We start from the raw sequence: 22,381 nt of genomic DNA, 5'->3' as shown, positions 1-22,381 counted from the left end.
GAGAGAAAAGGAATTAATTATGGACAAAGGCAACTGATAGTCAGAAAGGACCTAAAATATATATATATATATATTTTAAAGCAATACTCAAACTAACCTTGGTAATCTTCACTTGTCATTAATTGATGTTTTTCTTCTTCACTCTGCAAGAAGGAATAATTATCATATAAATAATACAAATAACTTGACTGAAAAATTAAAATGAAAAGCCACAGCTAAATCAGTTCTTTTATTAAACTTTACAAGATTCTACCAGGCAGACCACTCTTAACTCCTTGTGTCAAGAGAGAGAGAGAGAGAGAGAGAGAGAGAGAGAGAGAGAGAGAGAGAGAGAGAGAGAGAGAGAGAGAGATCATTTCTACTGTCATGTTTATAATACTAAATATAGCAATATCATTATGAAGCAAGAGAATGAACCCCAAGTTCTGGTCTGTGTTCTCTGTCAGTATGGGCTGTTCAGTTCCACCTCCTTTGTAAAGTGTACAAAGGCAGTGGAACTAATTATTACTAATAATTAATCTTAGTTTTAACTAATAGAACGTAATCACAGAAAGGCATCATAGCTCCTTACACAGCCTATTCTTTCCATAACTTGGCAATATATGAATAAAGATTTTTACCAAATGACACCCATACCTATATAGTAGAACAGGCAGAAGTAGACAGCTACATCAAAGATGCTACAAGCAAAGCAGCAGAAGAAAACAAGTCAACAGCCTGAGCCATAAGAGCTCCATTCACTTTTCTGATGAAACATTCTCATTCTTGGACAATAATTGTTTCAATGTGGAGATATCCATCCTAAGAAATATTTACAGCATGCTCAAGAAAAATACTTCACAGACAACAGATTTGCAGCAGACGATTGATATCAGCACCCAAATCACCCCAACATTATATGAACTGTGCTAACCCCTTTTTTAACCTTATGTACAAAGCAAGGTATGTTGTGGCATGCTTCTGATAATTTCATTATTTACTGAACACATCCCTCTGTGGCCTTTTATAATTGTGGTTGACAAGGAAGGTGGATATTACTAATTTACTGACAGGGCACTGCAGGGTTTTGGCTCATATTTCTTGACTCTACTGGCAGCAGGAGTTGGTATGCCATATATTTTTTCCTTTGAAAATAAATCTTTAATGATTAGTTTTTAATAAACTTTAAATTATCTTATTGAAATTTATTGCTTTCTAAACTGAGAGATGGTATTAAATGTGGGCTGTACTGTATGTTACGTATTGAAAATAAAAAATCTGCAGAAAAAAAGTTTTCATATTTTTTTATAACAAACTGAATAATTTATGTCAAACTATTCTCAGGTGTTTATTACAGCCATATTCATTAACCACAGTTTTAAATCAATAGGTTTACTGCTTCTTTTGTCAAAAAGAAATAGAGGAATAAAAATTTGTTAAAAAATATGTTATGACAGACAAAGAAGGAATTAAATGAAATCAAAAATATGGAATGTCCATCTCAGGATAACATGAAGTTTTAGTTAATAAATATTAACTGAGTATCTGTAGATTTTAACAGTAGCTCAAATTCATCAACTTCATTGACTAAACTCCTAACATTACTATACAAACAATTTAAGCTTTTTACAGTACCTTCTTAATTTATGTGAGGTTTACATTCCAAAACGTTTTGAGCAATTGAAATTCATGCATAATGTAAATAATCACCAAAAAAATGCGATAATAGGCCTATGAGAGTGAATTTCCTTCCATTCAGTTTCTTTGGTTGGAAGACTGGACACTCTGAAGAAAATAATGAGAAACCAAAGAGATTCATTCATCTTTATTGATTTACTTATTTATTATTATTTATTTGTACAATAAAAAAAAAGTGTGTTCACTAAAACCAACATATACAAAACAACACAAACAAAAATTGCGAGGGAGAGGAATCATCATGGTCAGATTATGTTCTCTTGGAGTCAGCCAGATAGGTGGGGTGGGAGTGTTACGCTAACCTGGGAGGTGAACGGTTTACTTGGCTGTTCCCTGAGTGCTTGAAAAAGGAATCCAGAATTAGTTGCTTTGTACGTTGCCTCTTCTCAGGCAACAACTCATAGTAGTAACCAAGTTCTAGTGTAACTTTACGTTGCACTTTAGGTAGGGTGTCCATCTAAAAGATTTAGACCTTCACATCTAACATTAAATGATTTCAAAATACTTTTCACCGTTAGGCTCCGTTCTTCTTTAACCTTTGCTCACTGCAACCTCCTCCTCTTGAATGCAATGCTGCTCCAGTGCAAATAGATCTTCATTTGACAATTCATAATGATGTGAATCAATTAAATCAATGAAAAATTAAATCACTTCAGTGAACCCCATCTTTTTAGCGAGTTTCACGCATTTGTCATTAATTTGTGACATAATTTTCATCGGTATCAGAGCCTTTGAAGGATTTCCTAAGATCTGGACATAACTCATGCCATAAACTTTGAATACAGTTATGTGGAACTTCACACCATGCACACTCATCTGTTCGTGGTTGGGCTTGTCAATTATATCAGCCATAATGCGTTTTAAATAATGAGCCTTAAACGATTTTTTTTTTTTTTAATGAAAACCCCAAACATGAGAGGTATAAGAACCTATTGTACTTAGTACCATGCTTGGATTGGAGGTTGAGAAGACGAGGAAGATATTTCTTCACATTAGATTTCAACTTCTATAGACTGTAATTTTCAGGAAATACGTATGAACGAAGATTGATCAAGAAAACGGCAGTTGAATGAATAAACGAGGAAGATGAAAAGTTGGTTCTGTGAATTTGAAGTTGAACAGTAAGTGGATGTTGGTTGGTGGCGGCACTTGATCGAACTGTTTTGAAAGAGACAGTAGGAATTATAGAAGCCAATTCGGAAGAACAGTGCCAATGGAAGTATCTGTAGAAAAGACATGAAGCAGAAACAGTACATCTATGAAACAGTGAGTGGAGAGAATCTGTTACAGATGAGTCATTAATTAACCTAATTGTCCTCTTCTGAATAGAATCTAGAAGCTTGAGAGAGGTTTTGGGGGCACTGGCCCAGATGTGGAAACAATATTCCATGGTAGGGTGGATTTGCGATTTATACAAAGTGAACAGCTGTTTGGAAGAAAAGTAACACACGCCGAGAGCGAAAGAGAAAACCAAGTTTTTTAAAATGCAGAGGAAGGAATATTTGTAATGTGTTTGGACCAAGAGAGATTAGAAGTCAGGATAATCCCTGAAAGTGATATATCATTTTGCCTGGAAATCAGCGTGTCACCAAAGATAAGCATAGGATCAGAAGAATCCTTATTGTGAGAATTAAGACAAGACAGGGTTTTAGAAGGATTGATATCAACTAAGTTGTCTTTGCCCCACTGGATAATTACCTGTAGATCGGCATTTAAGGAATTGGTAGCAGATATTCAAGAAGTTGAAGCTGATTGAGCAGGGCAAGTTTTCTCAAAATGGAAAGTGGAATGCAATTTGCTATTATCGGTAAAACTATGGATAGGATTTCCAGTCAATGGAAGAAGGTCATTAATATACAAGATGAAAAAGAGTGGAGGAAAGTACTGAGCCTTGGGAGACACCAGCATTAGTGGAGAAGTTAGAAGACAGAGAGCCACTTACCATCACCCTCAGTGAGCAATCAGAGAGAAAACTGGAAAACCAATTACAAAAAACAGTTAGTAAACCATAAGATGGAAGCATGTTTAGAAGAATTTTATGCCAAACACGATCGAAAGCCTTTGAGATGTCATGAGCAACTGCTTGTGTTTCACCAAACTTTTCCATTGAATTTGTCCATAAATCGGTAACATGAGCCAGAATATCACCAGTGGAGCGACACTGGCGGAATCCATACTGGTGATCGTTGATCAGACGGAAGGTTTCTAGGTAATTTAAGAGTTGGCTGTTAATTGATTTCTCCATCACTTTAGAAAGAGTAGAAATAATTGCAATGGGACGATAATTGGATGGGAGGGATTTGTCACCCTTTTTAGGAACTGGCTCGAAATGAGCAAATATCCGAGAAGAAGGAAAAACACCCTTGGAATAAGAAAGTGAAAAAAGGCAGCAAAGAACAGGAGTAAGTACAGGAGCAAAGGTTTTTTTTAGAACAAGGGGAGAAATACCATTAGGACTGGAGCTTTCTTAGCATCAAGATTCGTCAATATCCTTCTGACATCCTTTAGACAGAAGACCACAGGAGGCACTGAATGGAGCGTGTTGCGAATGGTAGCAGGTGTTTTACCAAGATCGTTGATACATAAGTTGGGAAAAAACTGGAATCCTAGCAGGACAGCTTTACCCTTGGCTGAAGTGACAACAGCACCATCTGGATTTGACAGAGGTGGCAGCAGAGATGGCCAAATGTGGCAGCCAATAGCTTTGGCAAGAGACCAGATTGCTCGGCACCATTGGGGCAAGAAGCAAGTTTTAAACTCTTAGCCTGGGAAAAATCTAGTTTTGACTGGTTAATAACTGCTTTACAATTATTGTGAGCTTTGGTGTAGGCAGATAATGAAACTGAAGAATTAGAAACAAGCCAATTACGATATGTAACGTTCTTCTCTTGAACAGCCTTAGCACATTTATTGGAAAACCAAGGTTTAGATAAAGGATGAGATTTTAAAGTGGAGTGTGGAATAAAGGATTCCATTCCTGCAAGAATAATTTCACTGACACGATCTGAGCAAACGTTGACATCAGAAGTTTTGAAACAGTAATCCGACCAAGGAAAAGAAGAAAAGAAATTTTGCAGGTCATCCCATTTTGCATTCTTGTAATGTCAAACAATACGAGGTTGGGAACAGCCATGAGATAAAGGCTCCATTGGTGGAGAAGAGACAATCACCAAGTTGTGATCTGAGCTGCCTAAAGACACACTTCGACCATGTACTCAGAAGGGTTGTTTGTGAGAAAAAGATCAAGCGTGTAGGCTGTATGGTTAGGATTGTCCAGTATTCTTGTAGGTAAATGAACAATCTCGGCAAGGTCATTAGTAATTGCAAAAGCCTCAGCATCTCAACCAACTGGGTCGGTGTGACTAGAAAACGGTTTTTGTGAACTTAAAATCACCAAGGATAATCACCTCACTGTTAGGAAAGTTGGACTGGAGAAAGTTAAGTTGCAAAGAGAGGAAGTCAAAGAGCTCCAAGTGATTAGTGGCGTTGGGAGAACGGTAGAGACAACAGATGGATTTGACACAATGAGGTAGAGAGATTTTAAGACAGAGAAGCTCAAAGAGAGGAAATTCCAAATTGCCAAGTCTCTGACAGGGAATATCAGAACGGACATATGCACAAGTACCACCTTTGAGGCGAAAAGATTCATATAGGAATAATTTGGGCATCTGAGATTAGCAGTAGTTGAATCAACCGATAACTGAGATTCTGCCAGAAAAAGTAAATGGGGTTTGGCAGACTGCAAGTTTTTTGTTTGTTTGGTAGTTTTTGGTGCATCAGCTTCTGTGGCCATAATGCACCTCCCAAGGTTTTTGCAGTACTTTGACCCAAGCCCGAGGCAGGATTCGAACCCACGATCTTTAGGTTGCCAGGCAGGCACTTTACCCACCCGGCTAGCCCGGTCGGCCAGACTGCAAGTGGAAATGGACATAACTGAGATTAGAACTGAGACCATGTATATTTGTGAAATGAACTATGAAGTGTTTGGGAGATTTAGATCTTTTCGCAGATAAGCTAACACTATTAGTTTGACAATTCATGGTGTATTCAATAGTAAGAAAATGTGGGGGGGAACATGCTGTATGAAGTAATGAAATTTTTGGATATGGCGTACACATGGTATGAACATGCTCAGATCCTTGACATAATGTGGCCTCGACAATTGCCCCCCCCCATACGCACTACTCGGACTCCCTCCTGTCACTAACTGGCAGAGTAGAGGTAGCAAGAGCCTCCTAAAGAGTTACCAATAGGTTCGGTCCACTGTACTAACTAGCGGCCAGCTAGTGAAAACCCCATTTTAGAACTGTACCCTCGAAATGTAAGGAAGATTGGATCCTGCCATTATGTTCATCATAACTTCAAAAGTCATCAGTCATACTGCACGGTGGAAGATCTTGTTTGTCCATAGGCTGGAGCATTGAGGTTGTAGTTGTGGGAAAAAAAAACAATCTTGGTATTGGATAGACTACAACAATACTGGGTGGATGGGCATGTGGCATTATCAAGAATAAGAAAGATGTTGAACAGAATTCCTTCTGCCTTACAATACACTTACAATTCAGGTAGTAACTGAGATCCAAGATAACAGCAGTCATCCACCATTTAGGGTTTTGGTACCAGTACACGGGCACCTGTATTAAACTCTATAAGGGCACAAGGGTTTTGAACGGGGTAAATGCACAACGGTTTCAGTTTATGGTGCTCCATATTAGGACCAAACAGAAGTGTTAGCCGATCTGTTGCTGCCTTAAAGCCAAGTGCAGTCTTTTCAGCAATGGAAATATAAGTGGGATCAGGTCCCCCCCCCACCAATATAAAGCTCTTTCAGCGAAAACATATTTATCTTTAACTGATAAATTATTATGTATCAGTTAAAGGAATTGAAGGCCAGAACATACAATATTACTGCACTTTTTGCTCAGGTAAAATTTCACAATACCGCTTTTCTTATTTGGATATGTACTCCCTCTTTTTGTAGCACTTTCCATAAATATAGTTCCCACGTGTTATTTTAAATTCACATAAAGTAAGAAGTCAATGTATTTGCTTGTTATTCACTCTTCTAATACATCCCTTGTACTTACTGCACCATTGCTAGCCTGACTTACATTGCTTATTGCATCCTCTCACAACCTTAACTGATGTGTAATCATCTGTGGTCCTTTAAGTCCATTCCAACTAAGAAATACTGTTCAGGGTTTAGGCCTAAATGGATGTCAGATGAATTAATGAGCTCAGGACAGAGAAGAAAAATGTATGGGATGCATATAAAATATCAGGTGACACGGAAGCCTATTGCAGATATAAACTAATCTGTAATCAAGTCACAAAAGAGGTTAGGCAGGGAAAGGCAGATGAGAAATCTTTGGCAAAAGATACAAAGAGAAACAGCAAAGAGTTCTTTACTTATGTAAACTCTAGCCATTCCAACTAAGAAATACTGTTCAAGGTTTAGGCCTAAATGGATGTCAGATGAATTAATGAGATCAGGACAGAGAAGAAAAATGTATGGGATGCATATAAAATATCAGGTGACACGGAAGCCTATTGCAGATATAAACTAATCTGTAATCAAGTCACAAAAGAGGTTAGGCAGGGAAAGGCATATGAGAAATCTTTGGCAAAAGATACAAAGAAAAACAGCAAACTTATGTAAACTCTAGAAGGAAATGGATGAATCGGATTGGACCACTTAACATAGATGGATTGACTATTGATGATCATGCTCAGGTAGCTGATGAACTGAATGAGTACATCCACACATTCAATAAAGGGAGTGCCAGAAGTTTATCAAACTCTAACAGGGAGCTAAGTGATTTTGTAATAACTAACAGCAAAGTGGAGGAGAAATTGTTGAAGTTAAACATAAAAACCCACCTGGGGTGGACGGGATCTATCCAGTTATATTAAAGGAAGTAAGAAAACCATTAGTCATAATTATGAGAGCTTCCTTGGATTCAGGGAAGGTTGCCATGGACAGGAGGTATGCATATATTTCACAAAGGAGGTTCAAAAGGTAACACAAATAACTATAGGCCTGTTAGTTTAACTGATGTTCCGGGGAAAATAATGGAATCATTGGTTAAAGAGCATTGCACGATCATCTAGACAAGACTGCCGCAATAGTTAAGATACAGCGTGGCTTTGTTTAAAGGGAGGTCTTGTCTGACCAATTTGATTGGATACTATGATGTAGTCACAAAGGAACTGAAGGCCAAAAAAAGGATCATTTCAATATCATATACTTGGATTTCAGGAAAGCTTTTGATACTGTTGCACATGAAAGTCTGTTGTTCAAATTGGAGAGGTATGGCATTAATGGTAAGTTGCTACAATGGATAACGGGATGGTTGAGTGGGAAACAACAGAAAGTGGTAATCAATGGACACTGCTCTTCGTGGATAAATGTTATTAGTCGAGTTCCCCAGGGTTTGGTGTTGGGCCCATTGTTGTTTTGTATATTTATCAATGATATTGATGAAGGTATATCAGGTTTAATGTTCAAGTTTGCAGATGAGACAAAGGTTGGCAGGGTTGTTAACGACAGTAAAGACAGAATGCTACCCCAACTGGATCTAGATAAGTTGGGCAAATGGGCTGAGAAGTGGCAACTGAAGTTTAACATTGACAAATGCAAAGTACTGCATATGGGTAGCAATAACCGAAGAGAAACGTACCAACCGTGTGGTACTACACTCAGGGAAGTGGAATGTGAAAAAGACCTGGGGGTAATTGTGCAGTCAAAAATGAAGTTTGATGAGCAGTGCAGATGTTCTGCCAGGCAGGTCATTGAGTGTTGTCAATGATATATAGGAATTTTGCTAGCAGGGATAGGCAGGTGACTATCCCGTTATACAAGAGTACTGTATACAAGTCTGGAGCCCTCATTTTAGAAAAGATGTAGAGTTGCTAAAATGAGTACAAAGAAGGGCAACAAGATTGGTGAGGGGAATAAAGGGGTGCTCATGCTCTTACCAACAAAGGCTTAAGTTCTGCAAATTGCAGCGGCCAGAGAGTAGGCACCTGCGAGGTGATCTGATTGAGGTGCATAAGGCCTTGAATGGGTTGAGCAAGCTGAATGCTGATGGGATTCTTCTTCTTGCTCAGATTAAGAACCTGAGGGGGCACAGTTTCAAATTGAGGAAAGACGGTTGGTTGGTTATTTGGTTTTTAGGAGCATTAGCAACTAAGGCCATATTGCTCCAGGGATATGCGGTGGTCATTCCCTGACCTTTCCGCATCCTCTGTATTTGGTGGTCACGGGCTCAAACCCCGGTCTAATCAAGAAGCGTGTGCTATGCACTGCTGCTCCTGCCCACCTGGCCACGGAGGTGCCAAAAGACAGTTGTAGAATAGATGTGTGGATATTTGCTTTAGCCGGCGGGTAGTTGGTTGGTGGAACAGACTTCCATCTTTTGTTGTGGAAGTTGATAGCCTAAATAAATTTAAGGCTGAGCTAGAAAGGCATTTGGAACGAATGGAGGGGTTTTTTTTTTTTTTGGCTGATGTTGCATAAGCTTGCTTTGCATCGTTTGCCTCTACTAATGCTAGTTCACCATTGAAATCTGCAATGGGTTGCATTCAAATCATTAATGACAGTGGCTGTCACTTTGACCTATGCTGCCAACTAACTGCATGACGATAGTTCCCTGTTTCTCACCATTATGTTTCTCTGAACTCCTCAAGCTTATTCAGGAAATCAAGTATTTTGGCCTCATTGAATAAAAATATATGCTTTTCATTAATGGCATGAAAGGCTAATTCTGACGCTGCTGAATGAGAAGCACGAACTGAGGACGCGTGCTGTTTAACCTGAAAATTCAAAGGAAACCACATGAATCCTTGGTAAGACGAGTCACCCCAAGAAATGTATACCAGGTCATTTATTATTGTTGCGAAAGAGGAAAGAACTGAGGTATTGTTCAAGTATAGTGTGTAATTTCCATATTGGTCTGGCCACAATCTTAAATTCAGTACCTTTAAAGAATGTGTTAAGCTGTTCAACATATGGGGCAGAAAAAAAGTATTTTTTGATGCTACTATTGTTGGTTGGTTGTAGTTTTTTGTATCCTATCCTGAGCTTGTACCCTAATTCGGTTTATAGTTGCAAGGGAGTAACCCCTGTTTAAGAATCTGCTAGTTAATATCTATTTCTGAGCATTTTCCATCATTGAATATTTATAGGCATTCAAAAATTGAATAAAGATAACAGACCTTTTGTAGGTGAATGGGTGATAACTGTTATAATGCAGCTATCACCCATTAACCTACAAAAGGTCCAGTGTTTGTTGTTTACAATATAAATTGGATTTTATTCAATCTCGAGTAAGCATGAAATTTAGAAAATTTAATGACTTAGTATTTGCATTTTCCCTTTCCAGTGTAAAGCTTAGTCTGGATATTAAGAGTAGGAGACCAGCGGAATTACTTAAAAAGTACAGGTCACTGTTGAAAAAAATCCGTGAATTAGGGTTGAATTTGAAAGTGTCTGCAATTCTGCCCAGACACGATAGCAGGGATTATATGATGAGAGCCTTGTCGATCAATTCGGCCATGAAAAGATTGTGCAAGGCTCAAGGGGTATAATTTTTTTCAGCCTGGTCTGTACTTGTTAACAGGAGAGACTGCTTCTACAGGGATGGGATACACTTAAATAGAAAGGGTGCAAGAATATTTGCTGATGCCATCAAGGCAGTGTTAGGTGGGACGGAAAACTGCTAGCTTGGGGGGATACAAGGACTAAAAGATTAACAGTAGCCACTGGCAGAGGTGAAAGTGATTCTTACACTACTTCCATTGGAATGAGCAGCAGCCTGGAAAACAAGATGCAGGGTATTTCAGAGAGTGCTGGGAGTCATTGCAGTACAAGTAAATACATGGGTTGTATTAAGGTAGCTAAGAATAGGAACAGGTGTATGTATACTTGCATGTACACCAATGCTAGGAGTTTGGTAAATAAATTTGATGAATTTGAGGTATTGCTCACAACATTAAAGGCAGATATTGTTGGGATATCAGAGACATGGTGTCACACAGATATAAGGAATGCAGAACTGGAATTTGGGGAGTACAATGTGTAAAGATAGGATAGACAGGATAGGAAGGGAGGAGGGGTTATGCTATTAGTTAAGAAACACATAAAATCCAAAGAAGTGAAGCCAGTCAACATTGCTGGACAGTGCAGTGTCAAGTCAGTTTGGTGTGACATAAGCATTGGGAGATCAACATTGAGAGTAGGAATGTGCTATAGGCCTAATGACTCTGATGAGTATAATAAGAAACTGTACAGGGAAACAGAGTGGGCCAGTAAATCAGCGAGTCTTATAATGGGGGATTTTAATTTCCCAGATACTGACTGGAATTTGGGGACTGGTCACTCACACACTAGCAAGGCTTTTGTGGATTTATTGAATGATTGTTTACTACATCGGCATGTTTGGGGGGGGGGCAACTAGAGGAGTAATACTCTTGATTTGATTATCAGTAGTGATTCTTCATGCATTAAGAATCTGCAGATAAATGAACCACTAGGTGGAAGTGATCAGTGTGCTGAAGTGGGATTTACTCAAAGAGGTAACTACCATCAGGGGTAAAGGGAAGGGTTTTTGCTTACGTAAAGGCGACTACAATGGTCTGAGACAGTATTTAAATTCTATACAGTGGGACCAACTGATGATGTTACCAACAGCAAATTCAAAATGGGAAGCTACTAGGCTTTACATACCTACTAAGAAATATGGTTCAATTAGGCCTAAATGGATGTCAGATGAACTAATGAGACATATGGCAGAGAAGAAAAATGCATGGGATACATATAAATTAATGGGTGACATGGAAGCCTATGATAAATATAAGCTGGTCTGTATCCAAGTCACAAAGGAGATTAGGCAGGCAAAGGCAGATTATGAGAAATCCTTAGCAAAGGATGCAGAGAAAAACAAAAAAGAGTTCTTTACGTATGTAAACTCTAGAAGGAAAGGGATGAATCAGATTGGTCCAATGGATATTGATGGTTCAACAGTTAAGGATCCTGCTCAGGTGGCTAACAAACTAAACGGGTATTTTGCATCTACATTCACACATGACGAGTTATTCAGGGAGGGGAATGCCAGAGGTGAAGTAAACTCTGGCAGTGAGCTAGATGATTTTGTAATAACTGAGAGGAAAGTGGAGGAGAATTGTTGAGGATAAACATAAAAAAAACACCCGGGGTGGATGGGATCTATCCAGTTATATTAAAGGAGGCAGCAAAGGAAGTAAGCAAACACTTAGCCATAATTATTAGAGTTACTTTGGACTCAGGGGAGGTAACCATAGACTGGGATGTGCAAATGTGACCCCATTCACAAAGAACAATCAAAGGCTGACACAAGTAATTATAGACCTGTGAGTTTAATTTCTGTTCCAGGAAAATTAATGGAGGCACTGGCTAAAGAAGCGCTGCAGGATCATCTAGACAAAACTTCAGTTATAGCTCGGAAACAGCATGGTTGTGTTAAGGGAAAGTCTTGTCTGACCAATTTGATTGGATACTATGATGCAGTCACAAAAGAAATGGATGCAGGGAATAAGTTTGATATTATATATTTCGATCTTAGAAAGGCTTTTGATACTGTTGCACAGGGAAGACTGCTGCTATGGATAAAGGGATGGTTGAGGGGGAGAAGACAGAGAGTGGTAATCAATGGACACTGCTCATCGTGGACTAATGTTATTAGTGGAGTCCCCCAGGGTTCAGTGTTGGGTCCATTGTTGTTTTCTGTATTTATAAATGATATTGATCATGGTATATCAAGCTTAATGTCCAAGTTTGCAGACGATACAAAGGTTGGCAGGTTTGTTAAGGACACTACTGACGCTATGCTGCTGCAACAGGATCTGGAAAAGGTGAGCAGATGAAGTTTAACATTGACAAATGTAAAGTACTACATATGGGAAACAGCAACCCCAGAGTGACGTATCAACTCTGTGGTAACACTGACAATGGTAGAGAATGAAATGGATCTGGGGGTAATTGTGCAGGCAGATATTAAGTTTTCTGAGCAGTGCAGACAGGTTGCAAGAGTATCTCATGATGTCTTGTCAATGACATACAGGAATTTTTCTAGCAGGGATAAGGAGGTGATTATTCCCTTGTATAAGGCGATGGTCAGGCCACACCTTGAGTACTGGATACAGGTCTGGAGGCCTCATTTCACAAAGGATGTAGAGCTGCTGGAACGAGTACAGAGAAGGGCAACAAGATTAGTGAATGGAACAAAGGGTTGCTCTTACGAAGAAAGGCTTAAGTTTTGCAAATTACAGTGTCTGGAGACTAGGCACTGGCGAGGTGATCTGATAGAGGTGTATAAAGCCTTGAATTGTTTGAGCATGTTCAATGCCGATGGGATTCTTCGTCTTGCTCAGAATAATCACCTGACAGGGCATAAATTCAAATTGAGGAAAGACAGATGTAGGATAGATGTGCGGAAATTTGCCTTTAGCCAGCGGGAGGTTGGATGGTGGAACAGACTTCCATCCCTTGTTGTGGAAGCTGATAGCCTAAATAAATTTAAGGCTCAGCTGGACAGGTATTTCGAACGAATGGAGGGGTGAAATGGGAGTGGTCTTTTTCTTTTTTTGGTTGATGCTGCATAAGTTTTCTTTCTTGCATCATATGCCTCTACTAATGCTAATGCTAATCTGGCTGGTACCATACCACTCTTTGAGAAATCAACTTCCTCCATTATCTACAGCCAATGCAAACAAGGACCCTGAACTGAACCATGCATACGTAAAAAATAAAAAAATAATAATAAAAAAAGAAAAAGAGAAAGAAAATTAAAAAAAAAATAAAAAAAAGGTAAAATTTTTCTATACAAATATAAAAACAACATTATCTCAAATCTGCGGCTGTAAAATCTGCAATGGAGGTGGGGAAATTACTGCATTACATAAAGAAAGTCTTCTGTTTAGTACGAACTTATATTTAAATTAAATTTAAATATAAGTATGAATGCCATTTTACCCCCCATTGTTTGGTCTTACGTTATAAAATACTCGTAAAGTTCAATTTCACAAAATTATAGAATGATATCTGACTGAAAATAGTTTATATATATATGGAGGGAGGAAGGAAATGTTATGTCACTTTCCTCTTGACTGTGAGACCAGCAGTGAAAAGTCCATTATACTACAACTAACAATACTTTAAAATAAGTATATAAGAGTGAATCAAGTTTAATAACACAGAGCTTTAGAAAAATAAACAAACAGTTCGTTTCTGGTGCATTGAATTTTAACACACAAATATTTTCAAGACTTTTAGAAACAAATCAAGACAGTACAGTTAAAAATGATCATAGCTAATCAACCTACCTTATCAATGGAAATTACTTTGCGTGAATACATTCGCATAGAACCTCGAAAAGCACAGTAAACTATGCTACTACGATCCTTTTTGGTACCATTAAGAGCCAAATGGAGGCTGTTTAAAAACCATGACAAAAACACTATGGGATCACCTATTTTAAAAATAAAATTATGTAAAAACATTAATATTATCATTAAATAATGCAATTACGATAATACAATATGACACACGTTTGATGTAAAAAAATTCCAACAATATTTTAAGTTGCTTTCAAGGTTCAAGAAATAAAACAATGAAAATATACTTTAAATGTGATTATACAATGCGGATGAAATAATTGATCATCACTTACTCTATGCCAGCAAGTTCTATTTAATATTGAAAGAGATATACAGGATAACAAATAAATAGTCCATTACATCACTGGTTGATTTGAAATGATTAATATTTATTAGCAAGAATGTATAATATTTTACAGATATACCTTTCTGTTAAAACTTTATCCAATTTTACTAGGTTATTATTATTCAATACAATTTGGCTTATAAATCAATTTTGAGTTTGTGGATTTTAAAAATTTTTAAAACCTTCATGTAACGAAATCGATTGTTTGCTTGAAAAAATTCATTATGCAGAAATTTCGTTATAAAGAAATATGACCTTTTCAACAATGAAAAATACTGTAATTCAACTCAGAAAATGGGAAATAAATCAGAAATAAGTGGGAATGAATTAATTTTCTAACATTTTAAAAAAATTAATTTATTAGTACACACATATTAAGAAATGACTACTTACATGATGTGCACAATATATTATATAGTATGAACCAGAGCTATAATGCTCAATATGTTCTATGTTAATATCAATATTTGTAAAATTGATAAGAGAAGTTTACCTCAATATGATATGTAGAACACTTCGTATGATACTCTCCAGAAATTAAAATGAAAATAATTAAAAAATCGAAAATCTTACATTACAGTAAGAAATAATTAAAAATTAAGTAAAAATTTAATTTAACGAAAAAAATTGCAAAACGATTTTTGTTTTGCACTTCACAAAATTATTCTAACATTTACTGCCGTTTCAGTTAAATTACTGCCACTACATTATATATATATAAATGAAAGAGGCAAAGCAAAAGGAATAATAATAAAGAGAGGTCAATGAAAGAAAGAAGAAAGAATATTTGTGGACTAGGGACACTGATAATCAGAGAAAACCCAATGATCATGATGAGTATTAGTTAAGATATTAGTTTAGAGGGAGAAAAATGGAGAATTTTGAAGAGAAACATAATAAGGAAAGAGTAAAATTAGTTTACAGATCAAAGCAATAGAAAGGAGACAATAAAATACATAAACATATATAACAGATAACAATATATAATACATAATGATATAATACTAAGGAAAGATATATTTGCCATGTAATGCACAACCTTGGTGTTAATTTTCAAGAGCCAATCATCAAGAATGCAAGCAGCAAAGAGAACAATATCAAGTCTGTGTCTCTGTTTTGGAGGTAAAACCAAAAAACGTTTTAATCAAAAAAGTTTACATTAAAACTAAAAAATATAAATAATCTGGAATAAATTAAGGCATTAAGCAAATTAAAGCATAGAGGAAATTAGAACCAATACGAAAGTAAAAGAGGGAAGGGATTTATGTATTAGGCATGTAATTTACAACTGACTCTACAGAGAATGCAAATACAACATTCTTTCTTTCTTTCTCCATACTCGATCAGTATGGGGAAAGAAAGAGAACTTACCACAACATGAAAATGCACTAAAATGAAATCATAACGAGAACTTAAAACTTCTGAATATATACAGCAACAACTAGCGACCTCTAGTGGGAGACAAAAAATTGTAGTGAAAGTGTGAAATGAAATTTGCAATATGCACAACTCAGTATAGACAAGAGATAAGGCAAGAAAAGGTGCTAAAAACTTTGTGAAAGTGAAGAGTTATCATAGGAAGAAAATAGTTTCTTGATACCTATTTGTAAAACCAATGGCTCATAAGGAATAAGAGGAAGACGACAGAACAGTAAACAGCAAAAGAAAATGTAGAAAAATATTAAGGTGCAAGCAATCCAGGGTCAAGGATCCTGTTCGTATAGAAAAGACCTTGAACTGAGTTCTGCGAGTACACAAATTTAAAATAATGTGGGGGGGGGGGGAAACACACATGTACCCTGTATGCACAAGATGTTTTAAGTGAAAACATCTTTGACAAAATTCAGAAATGTTTTAAAATCGAACAGCCAGAACCGAAGTTATGAACGATGTAACGTTTTATACTCACTCCGCTACTTACTCTAACAAATTAACATTTGGTAAGAGGTTAGCGAAATCCCAGCCAACAGCCTAATTACCCATTGTTATAAGTATATACAAGTACTTGTATTATTTTACTTTTATTGTTAAGTGCCATTATAGATGTTTTCACTTCAGTCATTTTCTGATTAGCAAAAGGGACTGAATGCCACACTGCTATAGCTGAGTGTTCGATGATGCGGAAGTCAAATGCAGAGTGTTGTCAAGAGTATCGAACCTAAGAAAATAAAGACGGAGGTAGCAATGAGTGCGTGAGAATGAAAAATACTATCAAGATTGCATAAAAGACAAACAGAAAATCAAGTGTTGGATTTAGCAGTGCCTTCAACGAGCAATGCCACTCCATCTATCAATGATGTACTTAAAGTAAGTATTAATTGTGTACAATGGAATATTTCTCCAATTGCAGAGTAGATGAGTTTAAATGATCGAACTCCTTTTCCTTACACTGACTATTATTTATATAAGAAGGTGCATCAAGAGTTTGAAAGAATATTTAAGAAAAATGATTCCTGTTCTGTATGCTTCATTTGCAATCGTCTATGGTTTGAAAATGACAAAGAAACCAGTTGCTAAAAATATGCCATTGGTACGCACTGCATTTTCCAATGTTGACGTTGATGGGATCCTTGTGTGTAATAGCAGTAGGGGATCACTTAAGAACCAAGTGTTACCCAATGGCTAAGTGATATAAAAGTTGTCTATTTCTCCTAACAGTGACATACAGGTGACTTCATTCATTTCATTTTGTTGTCATACTCGTATTGGTATACCTATGATCATGAGCAGCATATCACATACCTATAGTCACGAGCGGTGATTTCAACATTAATTTTGGATTGGAAGACACTAAATCATGTCTTCCAGCTGAAATTATGTAAAGTTGTGAATGATCAATAAAATATTTACAATACAAAAGCTCTTTTATTTCGTAATCAATATATACAAATCAAAATACCTAAAAGAAACAAAATATCGGTAACCTTTACGGAAATGACGTCATTTCTGTCTAACCTTTTCATCAAAGATGCGAGACGGAAATGACACAAATGATGTCATTTCCGTGACATGGTTTTACTTCAGTACGAAATTTAGTAGGTGCTGCCGAAAATCTTTTCACATCACAAAAAGGATAAAAGCAAATTAAAAGTAAATTAATAAAATAATGTAAAAATAAGGATGAAAACAAAGTGAATAAACAACAAAAGAAAAAAAGAAAAAAAAAGTACATACAGTTATCTCTTATCTATGCTGAGTTATCTGTATTACAGATTTTCTTGCTCCTTTCATAGCATGTAATACACTGATTTCACACATGTTCTGTTGTCTGTGTCCTATTTTCATTACTCATTCATTAAACTAGCAATTAAAATAACAGTAACGTAATAAAATAGTAATGCTATTTATTTTCATTGGTAGTTTAACAAACTAGTAATTAAAACAACATTTTAATCAATGGAGATTTCAAGGCAAGCTGTTCTACCACTCCACACATTGACTATCCATGTGAAATTCAGCCTTAACCCACAGGGAGCTCAGCAGGATGGCAAGGAGAGTGCACTTAAAATCTGCACCAAGATTGCTTATAGATGGAAGAGAAACATATGCTCAGCCATCTATTCCTTGGAATCAGCTCTTGATGAATTTACAAGCATAAGTGGTTTTTCCAGTATTAGAAACACGAATGACTTTTACAGTCACATTTAGTAGATAGAGTTTCAGATTGAAAAATGAATGCCTGAAACTGGAGATAATAAAAACTGCTGAGTAAACCATTACTTTTTTTTAAAATTTTGGAAAGCCAGCAACATTTACACATCCTGAAAATAAGCTTTCAGGATGACAACACAAACTGTTGAAAATACATCTGGTCAACCTACATGCTTTTATTATCTTTACTATTGAAAACTCCACAATCATAGCTACGTAACTATTCAGAACCTGCACACATGTTTATATGAACTTTTTTTTATTATTTTCAGCTCCTAGATCAATCCTGAAAAAAAAAAAAAAAAAAAAATGACCCCATATGTAATTAAATACTCTGTACATACATATAAGGTGTGGCAACAGTTCCAGTACTGGTGCAATAAAAAGAACACAAAGTAAAGGAGTAAACACTGCCTCGATAGCATCAGCAAATATTCTTGCACCCTTTCTATTTAAGTGTATCCCATCCCTGTAGAAGCAGTCTCTCCTGTTAACAAGTACAGACCAGGCTGAAAAAAATTATACCCCTTGAGCCTTGCACAATCTTTTCACGGCCGAATTGATCGACAAGGCTCTCATCATATAATCCCTACTATCGTGTCTGGGCAGAATTGCAGACACTTTCAAATTCAACCCTAATTCACAGATTTTTTTCAACAGTGACCTGTACAAGGAGACCTGCCTGGAAACCACACAACTCAGAGATTTCCCAAAATTTTGTAACTCAGTTCTCATTTTGAAAAATTGACAGACACCCACACCCACGTCTTGGATCATCGCAAACGTTCTCACACCTGTCTTTGAACTACCTATAACATTCAAACATATTGATATAACTCAACATTTCATCACCACAAACAGTTTTTAATATTTATATGTTTCTGTTGCAGATTTTTCTAGTTTAAAGCAAAATCTGATATTTGTTGTTTGAAGATTTTCCTACTTTAAAGCAAAATTTGATATTTGTTGTTTCTTCCATTGCAAAATTGTAACATAGAATGTTAATGCTACTGATGAAACTGAGTGTTACTTGCAACCTTTCAGCCTACTGGACAATCTTTGCATCATCATCTGTTGGAGGAAGTTTGATCTACAATATACCACTTCAGTTTATTTTCAAACTCATCAAACATGACTGCAACAGTATTCTGGAACCTTTACTGCCACACCTTGTACATACACCTTCGAAGGCTGCTTCAAATAATGTGTCCTCTTAAGAATTACCTCGAAGTCTTCCAGTATGTATTGCTATCTCTCATTTGTTTTTCCAGGCAATACAAAAAGGGATTTAAAAAATACAAAATTTTTTCAGAAATTCACATTTACATTTATTCTGATTTGATTTTTGATAATGATTTCATTTTACTGTTGGGCAACCTGATTAAAATAATTTAATTTTTACAAAAATCAAATTCCATAAAGATCCATCTCCCCCTCAAGCAGCTCATCTGTATTCAACAAACATCAAGTAACTCTGAAGTATTCATAAATCAAACTTTGACCTTTCTGATATATGTAAGAGTGAAATAGCAATCACTTATGAAGTGATAATATACCACAATCACCTATGTGGACAATTTGGTTTTCGTCATTTACAGTAATTCTAGACTGTAAGTAGAGCTTTTTCAACTGAAAATAAACAGATATGTATTCCAACAGAGGTTGAAGTGCTTTATTCCTCTTTTGACAAATTTTACAATACCTACACATCATGACACTCAAGCAACGTCTAAAGTGTAAAATAGTTAGGAGACCAGTCTTTTGATGGAATTTAAAACTGAGAGTTATGAGGCAAAAACTGTGGAGACTTAGGAGACAGTTTCAACGTAGAAGATTAGGCATGTTAGATCTGGTGGAGGAGTACAAGCAGTATTATAGATTTAAAATGAATAAGTTAATGTATGTTAACGCAATAAATACTGTGAAAAAGGTGTTACAGCAAGCATATATAATATTGTGGAGGGCAAAGGATCCACAAAATACTGTATTTAAAGTTATTACCAAAAAGTTAAAATTTTCTGATGTTAGTTCATGTTCCTAGCAAATGGTTGGCCTTGGTCTGTGACAAAGGCTTGGATGAGTTATTTCCTGATGATGTTGTGGGTTAAAGTCAAGAACAGAGAGAGAGAGATAATGTAAAAAGGAATTAATTATATGATTCCAAAGACACTGAGCCGTCTGAGGCCATGGACCCTGTCAAGGATGCTAAGGAACTGGAATGGACTATTCCGAGGCACAGGATATAAAGAAATTCTTTAAATTAAAATCTAGTTAGCCTCTTGATGTGTATAATTTTTATCTGGTTGAGGGTATTTTCCTTGTTGCTGAAAACTGGCCTTATTAAAGGTCATTTTAAGGAGACCTGCCTGGAAACCACACAACTCAGAGACCAATAATGTCAATTGCCCAATTTCTCTGTTATTATTATTATCATAGCTACATAAGTGTAGAGGCCTCTGTAGCCGAGTGGTCAGGAGCGGGAGTGTAGTAGCACACACTCTTTGAGCAGACCAGGGTTCAAGTCCCTGGCTGCTAAATACGGTTGATCTGCCAATCTGCACTGGGCCAACGTGGCAGATTATGTTCCATTTTCCTCAATATGAATTGTTGAGGAGGTTTCCATCCTGCAGTGGATTGATAATGACTGCAGTTTACTTTATATAAGTGTATGAATGAATATATCAGTCAATTAATGATTACATATAAAACATTGAATCTCTCCTCAGATAAATAATACAGCTTTTAAAAACAATACTGTCTTCAGAAGATGCCATCATAAACTAGAGTTTTAAGGAAGTGGCTAAGTGTGAGGGTTGATATGCCTTCTGGTTATTTGTGGACTTTAAAGGTGGTTTTGATAGGCTGTGAAGGGAAGCATCCTTGGGAATATTAGGCTTACAAAGTGTTCTAAAAACTTGCACTATTTTTCAGAGTGTTTCAGTGATAGAAGGTTATGTGTAAGCACTAAATACTGTATATAAAAGAAACAAGAGCTGTCATGAGGAGCTGTCCTCAGTGTCCAGTTCTGGGAACATGGTCTTAGATGAACTCTTGATAATGAAGTATGAGAAAGCTAGCTCAGGTAACCTATGTGGACAATTTGGTTTTTGTCATTTACAGTAATTCTAGATTTAGGATTGTAAACAGAGCTTCTTCAATATTTGTGAATCTTTTTCTTGGATTGACTTATGCTTCTGGTGTTGGTTTTACAAGGCCAAGTAAGGAAGCACTATCAGCTCAGAGAGCTGCTCTTCTGGATACAACTTGTACATGTTGCACAGTCTTGACTGAGGTTGTACAACATACATGAGTTGTGGCAACTGATGTAGAATAATTAATATAATTCTGAGAACTGAATTATTCTTATTTGTTATTTGTTATTTGGTTTTTTTTTAGGAGCATTAGCAACTAAGGCCATATTGCTCCGGGATATGCGGTGGTCATTCCCTGACCTTTCCGCATTCTCCGTATTTGGTGGTGACGGGCTCGAACCCCGGTCTAATCAAGAAGCGTGTGCTATGCACTGCTGCTCCTTCCCACCTGGCTACGGAGGCGCCAATTATTCTTATGAAGGTTTACAATCAAGCAGTATTTGTTCCTGAGAAGCATATTCAACCATAGTATTTCCATATCATTAATTATTTTTTTTAACAAGTCAAAGCCATAAGAAATTATAAACTTGGACTTTGGACAATTTTCCATAAGAAAATTGTCAAAAATTAATGCTATTTTCTGTCAAATGTAGCCAGAATTTTGCAAATTTAATTTTTTAATGGTATTCTATATAAAAGCTTGGAAAATGATCAGGAAAAATTAATTCATAAAAAAAATTTAAATAAAAATATTTATACGAGAAAGAGGCAACTTCAATAAGCCGAGAGAAACCTAAATTCTCAGAGGAAATCTCAATTAAATTAGATATTTAGAGGTTTACCTTGTTCTGTAATCTGAAATCTTTTTTTACTACATAATACTACTGCTTGCAACATTTCATGTGGGCTGACATGAGCTTTAAAATTTCTAGGATTCCACAATTTCCTCAACAATTCTCCAAATCTTTGAACTAATATAAACATATTATCACCAGGAGGTCTCTTAATACTAATATAATTCTCTTCTCTAAGAAAATAATTTCTTAGTGGAGGAACATGTGAGAGTGCCTGTAAAAAACAATGAAAAATTTATGTACACTCAGTTTAATGTTCATAAAAGAGCAGAAAGCAAAGGTAGAGAAAGCCAACATGAGAAGGGCGAGAAACGTAGGATAACTTACATGGAAAATTAGTTTCCCGA

General features: G+C 36.4%; 1 protein-coding gene across 3 annotated transcripts in view; it reads right to left on the bottom strand.

Annotated features, from left to right (window-relative positions):
• The window catches only part of Usp39 (ubiquitin specific protease 39), a 324,799-nt gene that overhangs the window by 107,405 nt on the left and 195,013 nt on the right, over window positions 1–22,381 (bottom strand). For all 3 annotated transcript variants that reach the window (XM_090370604.1, XM_090370607.1, XM_090370606.1), the window contains 3 exons: window positions 22,023–22,248; window positions 14,038–14,183; window positions 98–143 (listed from right to left, as the gene is read on the bottom strand). In XM_090370604.1, coding sequence (XP_090226730.1) covers window positions 98–143; window positions 14,038–14,183; window positions 22,023–22,248 — 418 coding nt within the window. The remainder of the gene's footprint in view (window positions 1–97; window positions 144–14,037; window positions 14,184–22,022; window positions 22,249–22,381) is intronic.

Source organism: Mastigoproctus giganteus, chromosome 3, assembly GCF_048544385.1.
Source record: "Mastigoproctus giganteus isolate SK-2022 chromosome 3, ASM4854438v1, whole genome shotgun sequence".
In the NCBI taxonomy this organism is placed as follows: domain Eukaryota; kingdom Metazoa; phylum Arthropoda; class Arachnida; order Uropygi; family Thelyphonidae; genus Mastigoproctus; species Mastigoproctus giganteus.
Note: the sequence above shows the minus strand (reverse complement) of the source record. Positions and strands in the feature narration are given on the sequence as shown.